Source organism: Hemitrygon akajei, chromosome 9, assembly GCF_048418815.1.
Source record: "Hemitrygon akajei chromosome 9, sHemAka1.3, whole genome shotgun sequence".
NCBI classification, from domain to species: Eukaryota; Metazoa; Chordata; class Chondrichthyes; order Myliobatiformes; family Dasyatidae; genus Hemitrygon; species Hemitrygon akajei.
Window position 1 is genome coordinate 26,754,538 of NC_133132.1, and position 15,865 is coordinate 26,770,402.

The 15,865-nt window shown below is 41.4% G+C and overlaps 1 protein-coding gene across 1 annotated transcript in view; it reads left to right on the forward strand.

Annotated features, from left to right (window-relative positions):
* The window catches only part of gcn1 (GCN1 activator of EIF2AK4), a 187,807-nt gene that overhangs the window by 13,165 nt on the left and 158,777 nt on the right, over positions 1–15,865 (forward strand). The window contains exons 5-12 of the mRNA XM_073055683.1: positions 1,333–1,441; positions 2,760–2,858; positions 4,018–4,152; positions 6,349–6,417; positions 6,711–6,819; positions 7,490–7,564; positions 11,082–11,210; positions 14,562–14,612. Coding sequence (XP_072911784.1) covers positions 1,333–1,441; positions 2,760–2,858; positions 4,018–4,152; positions 6,349–6,417; positions 6,711–6,819; positions 7,490–7,564; positions 11,082–11,210; positions 14,562–14,612 — 776 coding nt within the window. The remainder of the gene's footprint in view (positions 1–1,332; positions 1,442–2,759; positions 2,859–4,017; positions 4,153–6,348; positions 6,418–6,710; positions 6,820–7,489; positions 7,565–11,081; positions 11,211–14,561; positions 14,613–15,865) is intronic.

The following is a 15,865-nucleotide window of genomic DNA, read 5'->3' on the forward strand; positions in this document are numbered from 1 at the left end:
CAGAAACTGAACTTCTATGTTGTAAACTTAGTCAAATGATGCATAAACTGTGTACCAGTAATTTACACAAAGCAAGCCGTTATAGAAACTACACAGTTGTATGGTAAATGAGCCATATTAAAGAGACTGCACACCAGTACCATCCACACTTATCTCAGATAGTGATCTGTTCAATCTAATACTCAATTGACAATGTCATATGCATTTAAAGTGGACTGATAAAGCCATATAGGGCTTATTTTAATTATTGAAGGGTTTATGTATTCATCAAGTCAGGGTCTGACAGAGACAGAAACTGACACTATTGATGAAATATCCTTAATTGCCACTGAATAAGTCCATAACTAGTTGTATGAATGACAGGAGCGTATCAGGAAATTTGGTCAGCGGATACATGTTCCACAAAATTAAATTGCTTTCAATATGTGCCCTTGCATGAAACATGATTTCTGACAAGCTATGTTGTCCTTAGTACTGGAAATACTGAGCAGGTTGGGCGTCAGGTCCTTTTTCAGAACAGGGTAAGAGAGGAATTAAGTCAGTTTGAAGTTGCAGTAAGGGTTAGTGATAGAAGGATAGGAGAAAGGGAATGTTTCTGATTGTGATTTTTGTGGTGATATGATGCTGATGAATCCTAGGTTGATAAAGGCAATTAGCAGGAGAGAAGACAACTGGATACACGAGCTTTGAAATGTAGTTCAAGACATTTACAAATACAGAAATCCAAGTGTTTGTGAAGAATCTGAGTTATGACAGAACTGGCCAGTTTTGATACAGATGGGGAAAGCATATTATCTGAAATTATTGAATTCAATATTGAATAAACTGCAGAGGAGGCTGGAGTACATTCTTCAGATTTGTGTTAGGCCTCATTACAATGGAGTAAAAGTAGAGCTTACGTACATTTTCAAAGGAGATTCATCTATGTAGTTGGTCAGAGCTATGTAGGGTGGAGAATGACACTAGAGCAAGGAAGAAAAGGGGAATCATGACAGCGTACTTGTGCATGCTGGACTATAAAGGCCAGTTGTTTCTGGTTACACTTTCTTTGGGTCCTTTGGCATATTTTACTGAAACTGGAAATTACCTGATGTCTTTGGGTGATGGAACCTGGTACTATTTCCCAGTTTAATTACTCTATTGCTGAGTTCCCAGACTGGAGGCAACAGGAACTTTATCTGTCAAGTGACCCAAAGTGGCAAGTCAGAGAATTTGAAATAACAAGGATGTGATCCTACGTGTATGTATGTATATGTGGAGTTAGGACTATTGAGCAATTGTGATGATGGAAAAGTTAAAGTCATTGACTCCTGAACCCTCTCTCTATCACAGCAAGAGCAATGCGTCAGCAGCATCCCTTGCTCTCAATTGGACACTATTGCTGGTCAAGGCAGCCTATACAGCACCTGAGAAACAAGCAATGGAGATGTGGATAAAGATGGTGAGTAGATGCAAAGTAGAAATGAGTGCTGTTTCTGCGTAGTGACTGGGACGTGGAATGGATTGGGTTTAACACGTAAAGGACTTCATAGTAGAAATAGAGGTTAAGAGAGTGTGGTGCCTTGGCTTGTAACAAAATAGCTAACCCTGAATAAGTTGAAATAGGATATAGTAATTTATCATTATGTTCACTTCATCTTTTGGGTGGTGCTGGAGTTTTCACAATGGCAAACTCCACAATTAAAGACAGAGATTAGAGAGAGACAAGAAAGAATCAAATGGAAGCAAAGGTTTGTTCACGTCTATGGAGGAAAAGACAGTTGGTTGAAATTGATCACCAAGTATAGAATAGCTCCGTTCAGTCTGAGCTATCAATCACTTGCCACTTTAATTTTCCATGCTATTGCCACTGATTTCTCTGCATCTAGTTTCTGAAATGTGATTCATCAATGCCAAAAGTAAGGTTGAGGAGCAGTACCAGAGTTTCAAGGGCAGCCATGTCCATCAAGCAAACCAGCTTCCTTCATTTCCTCTCACTTTCTGGCTGCCTTGGGAAAGCAGCTAACTTAATGGTTATACTCTCCTCCCAAATCAGACAGAAGATAAGAAAACTTGGAAGTGCATAGGACCAGACTCAAAGCCAGCTTTTATGTTGCTGTTATCAGACTCTTGAACATACCTTTCATACATTTAAGATAAGGTCTTGATCTCTCAGTGTACCTATTTGTACTTTTATTTACTTGTACTACACTTTCTCTGTAGTTGTAACACTATAGTCTGCATTATGTTTTCTTTTTACTACCTCAACTGTATTTTGGTACATGTGACAATACACCAATACCAATCTTGAGTAAGTTGCAACTCTCAGGAATTTGTATTGAATGTTATCAATTTCAGCTAAATAACCTTTTTTGTCTTTCATCACAGATCCCAGAGAAGTTAATAAGTTGATAACTTTGGTCAGTTGTTCCCTGTGTTCTCTCCTCCATTACAACCTAGAACATACATGTTTTCTCACTTTTGCAATTTTGATGAGAACCCTTTACCTGAAATATTGACTCTTTCTCTTTCCACTAATACCGCCCAATCTACTCAACATCCTCTATTTTTGTTCTGGATTGCCAATATCTGCAGTCACTTTCTCCAAGTTGAAGTACCCAAAATGTGAAAAGATTTTATTTTGAAATATGCTGAACAAAAACATTCTGTGTTGTGAAGCAAAGTTTTGAAATTCATGGGGATTTTTATGGTGAGATCTCTACTTTTGCAGTTAGTACATTTGGATTGGTCTAATCACCATGTACTGTGCTTCCCAACAGGTGGAGGTACAGTGTCTGCTCTTACCACAAGTCCTGGGTGGTGGGAAAAAGCACACAGTGAATGGAGTTCTGAAAAAGTTCAGGCACCTGTGGAAAGAGGTAAGGAGGAGATAAATCCCTGTGTTGTGAAATCAGGGAATGTTCCTCGTCTGATGATGTTGCAGTGTGGTTGTTGTGGGAGGGTGGTGGAGTTGTAGAGAGAATGCTGCCTCTGGATGGTTAGAAGAAGAGATGAGAAAGTGTGGGGGGAGATTAACAACAAAGGACATGTGACGCAGCACACACAAAATGCTGAACGAACTTAGCAGACTGGGCAGCATCAACGGGAAAAGAGTAAACAGTTAACGTTTCGAGCCAAGATCAGGCCTGATGGAGTTCCTCCAGCATTTTGTGTGTGTTGCTTGGATTTTCAGCACCTGCAGATTTTCTTGTTTTTGTGCTACGTTCTGCATAGGTTTTTATTTGGCTCTGTAGTGTATGGTACTAAATATCCAGGAGCAGCTATGCTAAATGCTGTTCACCTGTGCTGCTATTCTGTGGATGTCAATTGCTGAGATGTCATATCTCTGCTTGGTATGCCCAAGCTGACCAGATTTGCTTATTTGAAGGTGAAGGTTAATGTTTCTGTCATCTTTTACTTCTGTTTATCTAAAGCTATCATTATAGCAGTGGGGATTGAGTGCCTCACTTAGAAAGTTGCAGTGAAATGATTTTCTGTTGCAAACAGCCACAGGGTGTCTCTGTTTTGCAATACTTATAATGTAAGAAACATGGCTTTGTACAGAAACTGTTCTTGAGATGAATGTTGAAAGGCCGAGATACAGTGGATGTGGAGATGATATTTCCTATAATGGGGGAATCTAGAACCAGAGGCCATAGCCTCAGGATAGGACATCCCTTCAGAACAGAAATGAAGAGTAATTTCTTCAGCCAGAGGGTAGGGAATCTGGAATTTATTGCCACAGATGGCTATGAAGGCCAAGTCATTGGGTATATTTAAGGTGGAGGTTGATAGGCTTGGTTAGTGAAGGTATCAAAGGTTAGGAGAAGGTGGGAGAATGTGATGGAGAGGGATAATAAATCAACTATGGTGGAAAGTCAGAGCAAACTCGATGGGCCGAGTGGTCTAATTCTTCTCTTATGTCTCACAGTCTTATTAGGAATAATACATTGGTGCGCCCTTGAATGTCATACTACTTGTGGGTGATGGTCTGCTTTGATTGTCTTGTGTTTTACTTCATCATCCACTGCCTTTCAGAATCCTGAACTTGTACAGCAGTATCTAACAACAATTCTGGGTCTGGAACCAAACCCATTATATCTAGCAATGCTAGGACTACTGGTTCAGTACTGTACGGACCAAAAAGACATTGCCACCATCAACAAATATAAGGTATGTGACTTATCGACATTGGGTACTTGACTTTGCACCTTAGTTTTAAGGAGCTACTTCCTCTCAGCTTGCTCACCCTAGCCTTACTGAAGAGATTTAAAAATATATATATATACCTTTCCAATGAAGCAGTGGAGGCTACCTCAGTAAATATACTCTTAACACAAGGTTGAATAGATTTTTTCATATTAGGGGAATTAATGGTAATGGGGAAAAGACAGGTAGGTGACGATGAGTCAAGGCCCAGATCAGCCATGACCTAATTGAATGTAGGAGCAGGCTCGACAGGCCAGATGGCCTACTCCTGTTTCTTGTGTTCTAAGATTCAAAATTCAGATTTATTTATCACATGTACATCGAAACATAGTGAAATGTGTCATTTGCCTTAACAACTCCCTCAAGGATATGCTGGGGGTGTCCCAGACGTGTAGCCACATGTTCCAGTGCCCATTCAACATGCCCACAGTGCTCAGCAAAGTAAAACACAGAACACAACCAAATGGACCACAAAGTAACAAAACAGCAGCAAAGCGAGCTCCGTTCCTCCCTCCCACACACACATGCACAGTCCTCTAACCACAGGACAGCCTCCAAGAGTCTCGAACTTGCAGACGTCTGGCCGTCACCTTCTCCAGCTGAGAGACTCGGGGCTCTGGCCATCATTGGGTATATACGTCAACTTCATTATTTTCATGTGATGTGAAACAGTGATGAGGAAAATAGCTAAGACAGGAAACATGAGAAAGGTGAAACTGTGAAGAAGATGTAATTTAAAAGAATGAATTAAAAAGAGGCAAGGTAACAGAATGTTGTAATTTTAAAGGGGTCAGTGTCTTGACAGACATATCTGGAGTTTGTTCAGAATCTGTAGATGGGAGAGCAAGTTCAAAATCACTTGGGATCCTTAATTTTAGACCTTGAAATCAAGGAATTACTTCCGATCTTTAAATCACTGCTTTGGCAACAGATGTCAGCTCCTTGTGTCACACTTCAGATATCATGTTAAGTTCTTGACGTAGTTATGGTCTGACTGTTGTTCTTGGAACAGAGAAGGTTAAGGTTTTAATCAAGCAAATTAAGAGAAATTGTCCATTGGCAGCCGCTATCACTGGTACTTCAAGAACACTTGAATAAAGTTATAGGACTTTGAATTAAAAGTAAGTGGATGAAATGGAATTAAATCAAATAGCTTGTGTAGTGAAAATGGTCTTTCTGTCTTACAGTCTTGAGTGATTTTATGGAAAAACTAATTCTATTTTAGAAACTCCCTCAACAGTGAAGACTGGGCAAAATGAGATTTGAAAGGTTATCTTCAGCTATGACTTATAATAGACAATAGACAGTAGGTGCAGGAGTAGGCGACTCGGCCCTTCTAGCCAGCACCACCATTCACTGTGATCATGGCTGATCATACACAATCAGTACCCCGTTCCTGTCCTCTCCCCATATCCCTTGACCCCGCTATCTATAAGAGCTCTATCTAACTCTCTCTTGAATGCATCCAGAGACTTGGCCTCCACTGCCTTCTGGGGCAGAGCATTCCACATACCCACCACTCTCTGGGTGAAAAAGTTTTTCCGCATCTCTGTTCTAAATGGCCTACCCCTTATTCTTAAGCTGTGTATAGGAGCAAGGGAAATTGGGCTTAAAATGCCACTGAATTGTTAAATCATTGCTACCTGTTTATTAATGGTACCAGCTTGATTTTATAAATTGTTAATACCTGTACCTATCATGGAGTTATTGATCTTGCCTGCTGCACTTGGCCTTAACAATTTTTTGGGAGAGGGTTTGCAAATTTCACTAATCTTTTTTTATGAATATTTCTACTTGTTTTCATTTCTGACTAGTTTGACTCTAATTTGAAGCTTATTCCTCCTAACTTTTTTTCAGTTTGCAACTCTCAGTAAAATGATGCTTCACCCTTTAAAGGAATACAAGCCATGTTGCACAACATGACTATAGCCTTTCTACAGCAGTATAGGTCTAGAAGATCTCTTTTGTACCCTTCTGGAAGACTATACTTTCAAAGCTGTTTTGCAGTGTCTTAAGAGATTCCTGAACTTAATAATAAGGCAGTGCAGAAGTGACAAATGTTCATCATTTGAAGATGTTTTCCAGTGATGCAGTCAAATGTGCTGATCAGATTCTCCTGGGAAAAAAATGGTCTCAAGAATTTTTTTGATTGTGTTGCAGAGTAACATTTTGGAGCTCTATGTGAAGACGGTTCTCTTGAGCAAGATAAAACCTCCAAAATACCTACTGGTGAGGAAAGATTTGGTAACATTCAAAATTTGATAGCATCCAAAAAAGGCTGAATAAAATGACCAGAGTTTCTTCAGTTAAATTAGCATCTCAAACTTCATAGTTCAATGTCATTGTGATTACTAACATATTTAATTAATAGGGGTGAATTAATTATTTTAACTTATTTGAGAACTTTAGTAGGCTTTTTGTGGTTTCAATGCAGCCATGTAGAGTATGAAGAAATTGCTTACACGGAATAATTTAGTGCAGACAGAACTGGCTGTTCAGACTATGGTGGCTCTGTTTTGCAGGAACGCTGTCAGCCTCTACTTCGCCATGTGTCCCATCAAGAGTTTAAGGACACCTTGCTCCCTATGGTGCATAAATCTATTCTGCGCAGCCCTGAAAATGTAATTGAGAGTAAGTAAAGTGCCTACTGGCTCAAAGAGCTGAGGCATCGTACTTTGTTTCACATTTTCTAGTCAAGTTGCAATTTGCTCCCTGGGTGCATTCAGACCGCTGATGCATAGCACTAGTTTGTTTCTTTTACGAAGCTGGGCAGTGCTATCATCAAACTGTTAAACCATATTGAATATTATTGCTGATCCTGATTATGTTTGCATGTATAGTTCTATAAAAGGGAACTATAAAGTTATTACAACTTTCGGTGATCTTCACTCGACCCAAAATCAATCCTATAGACTTGAAGCACTAAACCTTGTAATAATTTGCTACGACATTATGACTTGTAGATCATGCGTCAAATTGCGATCTTTTTGTTAATAGTATTTTTAATACAGTTGCAGAATCCTTGTAGGCTTTGACTCTTGGCTGCACTCAAAAGTTGTGAGATTAAGTCCTTCCCATGGGGACACTTTGGTGCATTTCCTAAAAAGACTGCTACAGAAATGGGGATGCTGCAGTGCTGATGATGACGGCACTGTTAACTGTAAAGCATTAAGGATGGGTACAATATTTTTTGAAAGTGCTTCTTTCTTTATTTCTACTGTTACACACGTTTTCTTAATGTTAAATTTCCTTTTGCTTGGAAGGATGAGAGGCAATCACTTTCTGACTTTGTTCTTTTCAGCTATCTCCTACCTATTATCTTCAGTAAACCTTGATCTAAGCCAATATGCAGTGGATATTGTCAAAGGCCTTGCAAGTAAGTGTCAGACAGAACCTTATAAGAAAAGATCTGTTTTAATAGATTACTGTTTTAATAGAAAGGTTTGTGTAGATTTGATAATTTGCGTCATCAGCTGATTAGGAGCATCTAATCACCCGTGCCATGAGCTAATGAGGCTAGAAATAGGAAGATAATACAGCTAAATACGTGGCTAAGGAGTTGGTGCAGGAAGGAGGGCTTCATATTTCTGGACAATTGGGCCTTGTTCCAGGGAAGGTGGGACCTGTTTCGACGGGACGGGTTGCACCTGAACTGGAGGGGGACTAACATCCTTGCAGGAAGGTTTGCTAGTGCTGCTCGGGTGGAGGGGGGGAGGGGTTTAAACTAGATTTGCAGGTGGAGGGGAACCAGAGTGTTAGAGCAGATAGTGAGGTGCAGGAGGATAAAGGTCATGTGAGAGCTGCAAGTATAGTGCATGGAATAAAGCCAGATCTAACATATAAAGAGGCTTTGAGGAAAGAGAAACAGAATAAAGGGTGAAAAGGTAGTAAAGTAGAAGGGCTAAAGTGCATGTACTTGAATGCAAGAGGCATCAGGAACAAAGGTGATGAACTAAGAGCTTGGATACATACATGGAATTATGATGTAGTGGCCATTACAGAGACTTGGCTGGCACCAGGGCAGGAATGGATTCTCAATATTCCTGGATTTCAGTGCTTTAAAAGGGATAGAGATGGGGGGGAAAGGGGAGGAGGGGTGGCATTACTGGTCAGGGATGTTATTACAGCTACAGAAAGGGTGGGTAATGTAGCAGGATTCTCTTTTGAGTCAGTATGGGTAGAAGTAAGGAACAGGAAAGGAGCAGTTGCCCTATTGGGAGTATTCTGTAGGCCCCCTGGTAGCAGCAGACATTCCGAGGAGCAGATTGGGAGGCAGATTTTGGAAAGGTGCAATAATAATAGGGTTGATATCATGGGTGACTTTAACTTCCCTAATATTGATTGGCACCTGATTAGTTCTAATGGTTTAGAGGGGGCAGAGTTGGTTAAGTGCATCCAGGATGGATTCCTGTCACAGTATGTTGACAGGCCGACTAGGGGGAATGCCGTACTAGATGTAGTATTAGGTAACAAACCGGGTCAGGTCACAGATCTCTCAGTGGGTGAACATCTGGGGGACAGTGACAACCGCTTTCTGGCCTTTAACATTATCATGGAAAAGGATAGAATCAGAGAGGACAGGAAAATTTTTAATTGGGGAAGGGCAAATTATGAGGCTATAAGGCTAGAACTTGCAGGTGTGAATTGGGATGATGTTTTTGCAGGGAAATGTACTATGGACATGTGGTCGATGTTTAGGGATCTCTTGCAGGATGTTAGGAATAAATTTGTCCCAGTAAGGAAGATAAAGAATGGTAGGGTGAAGGAACCATGGGTGACAAGTGAGGTGGAGAATCTAGTCAGATGGAAGAAGGTAACATTCGTGATGTTTAGGAAGCAAGGATCAGATGACTCTATTGAGGAATATAGGGTAGCAAGAAAGGAGCTTAAGAAGGGGCTGAGGAGAGCAAGAAGGGGGCATGAGAAAGCCTTGGTGAGTAGGGTAATGGAAAACCCCAATGACATTCTTCAATTACGTGAAGAACAAAAGGTTGACAGGAGTGAAGATAGGACCGATTAGAGATAAAGGTGGGAAGATGTGCCTGGAGGCTGTGGAAGTGAGCAAGGTCCTCAATGAATACTTTTCTACGGTATTCACCAAAGAGAGGGCACTTGATGACGGTGAGGACAATATGTGTGAGGTTGATGTTCTGGAGCATGTTGATATTAAGGGAGAAGAGGTGTTGGAGTTGTTAAAATACATTATGATGGATAACTCCCCAGGCCCTGATGGAATATTCTCCAGGCTGCTCCACGAGGCAAGGGAAGAGATTACTGAGCCTCTGGCTAGGATCTTTATGTCCCCGTTGTCCACGGGAATGGTACCGGAGGATTGGAGGGAGATGAATGTTGTCCCCTTGTTCAAAAAAGGTAGTAGGGATAGTCCGGGTAATTATAGACACGTGAGCCTTACGTCTGTGGTGGGAAAGCTGTTGGAAAAGATTCTTAGAGATAAGATCTGTGGGCATTTAGAGAATCTTTGTCTGATCAGGGACAGTCAGCATGGCTTTGTGAAGGACAGATCATGTCTAACAAGCCTGATAAGAGTTCTTTGAGGAGATGACCAGGCATATAGATGAGGGTAGTGCAGTGGATGTGATCTACATGGATTTTAGTAAGGCATTTGACCAGGTACCACATGGTAGGTTTATTCAGAAAGTCAGAAGGCATGGGATCCAGGGAAGTTTGGCCAGGTGGATTCAGAATTGGCGCCTGCAGAAAGCAGAGGGTCATGGTGGAGGGAGTACATTTGGATTGGAGGGTTGTGACCAGTGGTGTCCCACATGGGTTGGTTCTGGGGCCTCTACTTCTCATATTTTTATTAACGACCTGGATGTGGGGGTAGAAGAGTGGGTTGGCAAGTTTGCAGATGACACAAAGGTTGGTGGTGTTGAGGATAGTCAAAGATTGCAGAGAGACATTGATATGATGCAGCAGTGGGCTGAGAAGTTGCAGATGGAGTTCAACCCAAAGAAGTGTGAGATGGTACACTTTGGAAGGATAAACTCCAAGGCAGAGTACAAAGTAAATGGCAGGATACTTGGAAGTGTGGAGGAGCAGAGGGATCTGGGGGTACATGTCCACAGATCCCTGAAAATTGCCTCACAGGTAGATAAGGTAGTTAAGAAAGCTTATGGAGTGTTAGCTTTCATAAGACAAGGGATAGAGTTTAAGAGTTGCAGGGTAATGACGCAACTCTATAAAACTCTGGTTAGGCCACACTTGGAGTACTGTGCCCAGTTCTGGTTGCCTCACTACAGGAAGGATGTGGAAGCATTGGAAAGGGTATAGACAGAGGACATTTACCAGGATTCTGCCTAATTTAGAGACTATGTATTATGATAAGAGATTAAGGGAGCTAGGGCTTTACTCTTTGGAGAGAAGGAGGATGAGAGGAGACATGATAGAGGTGTACAAGATATTAAGAGGAATAGACAGAGTGGACAGCCAGCACCTCTTCCCCAGGGCACCACTGCTCAATGCAAGAGGACATGGCTTTAAGGTAAAGGGTGGAAAGTTCAAGAGGGATATTAGAGGAAGGTTTTTTACTCAGAGAGTGGTTGATGCGTGGAATGCACTGCCTGAGCAGATACACTAGTGAAATTTAAGAGTCTACTAGACAAGTATATGGAGGAATTTAAGGTGCAGGGTTATATGGGAGGCAGAGTTTAAGAGTTGGCATAACATTGTGAGCCGAAGGGCCTGTACTATGCTGTATTGTTCTATGTTCTAATGTTAATGGATTGTGTCTCTGAATTATCATCCTGTTAAATAAAGAGTAAATACATTGGCTTTGCAAGATCCTTTTTTTGTTATTTTGATTCTGTTGTTGAGAGGAGTTGATGCCTAACAATTTAACTTTCCAACTTTGGCACTTTCTTTCCTTTGTGCAGGCCAGTTGAAGTCTAACAATCCTCAGCTGATGGATGAGGCTGTGATAGCTTTACGCAATTTGACCCACCAGTGCAGTGATCCTGCTGCTGCTGAATCACTCGTCAGACATCTCTTTGCCATTCTTGGAGGTAATGTTTGTGTACAAACTTAGAAAACCCTTCCATACTCCCCATCCCAGGCATGTTTAGTTTAGCATATCTTTTGGAGAGGACTTCAACATTTTCCCCCTAACTTATACTTACCACTATATTCATTTTCTTCTCCACTTCAAACCTATCCTTCAGCACTAACCCTAAATCTAAGCCTAAACTATCTTCTCTCCAACCCCAAGCTTTTAGCAAAAGTTGGGAGGTTGTGGGTTATGCTTCAATTCTGTAAAACTGTGGTGAGACTACTGTATGTCCAGAGTAATGTGTGGTATTTGAGTTACTGGCACCTTCCTGCCAGCTTAAACCAGTCTGACCATTCTCCTCTTATCATCACCACCACCACCTTATCCCTTCCCATAAGTAAGGCGGTGATGGGTTCCTGGTGGAGGCAAAATAGTGGTGTTGAGGTTACATTCATATCAGCATATGTTTCATTTAGTTACATTTTGTGTCCATTTGCTAGCTGTTCCACTTCATTGCCACAGCAATTATACAGTCTTATCCTTGCCTTATCCGCAAGGGATTGGTTCTGGGACCCCTCGCGGATACCAAAATTTGCGGATGCTCAAGTCCCTTATTCAACCTGTCTCAATGCAGTGGACCTTAGGACCCAGTGGAACCCAAGACCTTATTTAACTTGTCTCAGTGGGGCGGACATTAGGACCCGGCGGTGGGCTCTGAATCCGCGGTGTTTCTGATCACGAAAATAATCATGATAACGATTGAAAATAAAGTGGAAATAATAAAGCAATCGGAAAGAGGTGAAATGCCACCGGTCATTGGAAAAGCGTTATGCTACATCTGTCAACGATCGGAACAGTTTTAAAGGATAAAGTGAGAAAGGCTCTGCCTTGATGAAAGCTACAATTATTACTAAGCAATGCAGTGGTTTAATTATTGGGTTTTGGGTTTTTGAGCCTCCACATAAACCTGGCACGGTAGAGAGCGCACTCCATAGTGATCTATCACTAGATCGAACTTGGGAACTTCCTGAGCCTGGCGCTGAAACATACGTTCTTTAGTGTTTTATATGCATAGAAAGGTAAAATATATACTATAAACGAATGCAAACATTTGACTAACTGACGCTAAATAATACTGGGTGTACCTGTTCCGCCTTACTTAGTAAGAGGACTTTCGATGTTTTTCGATCCCGATCCATGATAACCCACGCACATCCTCCTGTATACTTTAAGTCATCTCTAGACTACTTATAATACCTAATACAATGTAAATGCTATGTACAATAGTTGTTATACTGCATTGTTTAGGGAATAATGACAAGAAAAAGAGTTGTCTGTACATGCTCAAACAACAAGTGCTGGAAGAGCACTTCTGGGTTTTTGTGATTTGCGGTTGGTTGAATTCGCAGATAAGGAGGGCCGACTGTACTTTAATGGAACTTTTGCCTCAAAGTGTCTTAATGTGCAAGGGGATCTCGTACCTGGCCCTGACGCACCTAGAAAACAAGCACTCTTGTGTCAGAACGCTGTTTTTGGATTTCAGTTTGGCATTCAGCAGTTTGTCCCAGAGACCTTGGTGAACAAACTTCTATTCCTTGGTTTAAATACACCATTGTGCAACTGCTTATTGGGCTTGCTCACCAAGAGACCTCAGAGACCTCCTCCCTCCCTATTATCCATAACACGAGTGCACACCAGGGCTGTGTGCTGAGCCCTTTGCTGTACACTCTGCTCACACATGACTGCACGGTCAAAAACCCGAATAATCACATTGTAAAGTTCGCTGATGACAAGACAGTGGTGGGGCTTGTCACCAAGAACAATGAGACTGCCTACTAAGAGGAGGTGGAAGAGCTCACGGCCTGGCGCCAGCCAAATAACCTTTTCCGCAATGTCAACAAGGTAAAGGAAGTAAACTCGCACCACTCATACCCCTCTTAACATCGGTGGCACAGCAGTGAAACTGTGAGCAGTTTCAAACTTCTTAGAGTCCACATCTCACACAATTAGAAAGCTCACCATTGCCTCTACTTTCTGAGGAGGCTGAAGAGAGCTGGATTTTGCACATCTATACTCACGTCATTCCACAGATGTGCAGTAGAGAGCGGTGGTCTTTAGGATCCAGGGAACCCCGGACTTTATTTAACATGTCTCAGTAAAGTGGACATTAGGACCTGGCTGTGAATCCACAGTGTTTCTGTTCATGAAAATAATCACGATCACGATTGAAAATAAAGTGGAAATAATAAAGTGATCGGAAAGAGGTGAAACGCCATCGGTCATTGGAAAAGCGTTAGGCTACAGTCGTTCAACGATCAGAACAATTTTAAAGGAGCATGTGAAAGGCCCTGCCCCGATGAAAGCTACAATTATTACTAAGTAACACAGTGGTTTAATTATTGAAATACCTATGTTTCTTAAGTGTTTTATATGCATAGAAAGGTTAAATATGTACTATATACTAAGAAAAATGTTTGACTGACACTAAATAATACCAGATGTGCCTGTCCGACTTCAAATCCGACTTAAGACGGACTCGGGAACGGAACTCACTGCCTGTACTTTTAAGTCATTTCTAGATTATTTATAATACCTAATACAATGTAAATACTATGTAAATAGATGTTATACTGTATTATTTAGGGAATAATGACAAGAAAAAATAGTCTGTAAATGCTCAAACAACGAGTGCTGGAGAGAGAACTTCTGGGTTTTCCTGATCCACGGTTGGTTGAATCCGCACATGCGGAATGTGCGGATAAGGAGGGCCGACTGTATTGAAAATGCACTGAGACAGAATGGAAGGCTCTACCACGGTAGTCAATACTGCCCAGCTTATCATTGGCCCCAGCATACTTGCCATCAAGGAAGTTAAAACTGAAAAGGTCCAGAAACATCATGAAGGACCCCACCCATCCTGCTCATGGACTGTTTGTCCCACTCCATCGGGGAGGATGCTACATAGCATCCATGCCAGACTGCCAGACTCAAAAACAATTACTTTCCCCAAGTAGAAAGGCTGATTAACACCTCCATCCACCAACCCACTCCTCCACAACCCCAACCACCATTACTTTTATCATTTTCTGCCAGTCACCTAATGTATTCCTGTGCCTGGCATCATTTTATAGACAAACAATCAATCTCTGTATATCAGCTATCTCATGTGTTTATTGTGGGTTTTCCTTTTCACGGCATCTTATCTGGAGTAATAATCATTTCATTCTCCACTCCACTTGTGTACTGGAAATGATATTAAACAATCTTGAAATTTGATGTGAAAGATGCTGTATGAATGCGTGGTTATTAATTTCAATGATACTTGTATTGGGTGTTAATTTGATCAAAACTTGTTTCTATCCTGTAGGTTCTGAGGGGAAGCTGACTGCTGTGGCTCAGAAGATGAGTGTATTGTCAGGTTGGTGATTGAAATCACTTCATACAAAATTTAAAAATATGCAAGATCTATATCACAACCTTTTCCGTTTGTAGAAGGAAATGGAAGTCTGTGAAGGTGTTTGATGAATTAGATTGTTTGTGCTTGATGCTTTGAAGTGGATGAAGATTGTTGCCTGTACACCTCCACCTCTGATTGTCAAAGTGACTAGAGCCACCTGACTTCCAATGCAAGGCAGAGATACTGCCTTAGTCTGTGTTGGAGTTAAAAGAGCCTAATGCATGACCCAAAATCTGGTAAGGTCTTTCCACTGTTGATTTTAAGAGCATAAGCTATAGGAGCAGAATTAGGCCATTCAGCCCATCGAGTCTGCTCTGCCATTCCATCATTGCTGATCCCAGATCCCACTCAATCCATACACCTGCATTCTCACCGTTTGTTGATCAGGACACTATCAACTTTCACCTTGAATCTGCCTGTGGGATTTGGCTTCCACTGCAGTTTGTGGCAGAGCATTCCACAGATTCCCTACTCCCTGGCTTAAAAAAAAAATTCCTCCTTCCCTCTGTTCTAAAAGGTTGCCCTTCAGTTTTAAGGCTGTGCCCTCTAGTTCTGGATACCCCCACCATTGGAAATATCCTCCCCACATCCACCCTTTCTAGTCCTTTCAGCATTCAGTAGGTTTCAATAAAATCCCCCCGCATTCTTCTAAATTTCAGTGAGTACAGGCCCAAAGCCGCCAAACATTCCTCATGTTAACCCCTTCATTCTTGGAATCATCTCTGGACTCTCTCCAATGACAACACGTTCTTTCTGAGATATGAGGCCTAAAACTGTTAACATAGCTCCAAGTGAATCCTGACTAGTGTCTTATAAAGACTCAGCAATATCTCCTTGTTTTTATACTCTATTCCCCTTGAAATAAATGCCAACATTGCATTTGCTGCCTTTACCACAAACTCAACCTGTAAATTAATCATCTTGGAGCCTTGCATGAGGACAAGTCCCTTTGCACCTCTGATGTTTGAATTTTCTCCCCGTTTAGATAACAGTCTGTACTTGTGTTTCTTTGACTAAAATACAATATCATACATTTTTCAACACTGTATTCCATCTGCCACGTTTTTGTCCATTCTTCGTTTTATCTAAGTCCTGTTGTAATCGCATTGCTTCCTCAGACCTACCTACCCCTCCACCTATCTTTATATCATCCGCAAACTCTGCCCCAGAGCCATCAATTCCATTATCCAAATCATTGGCAAACAATGTGAAAA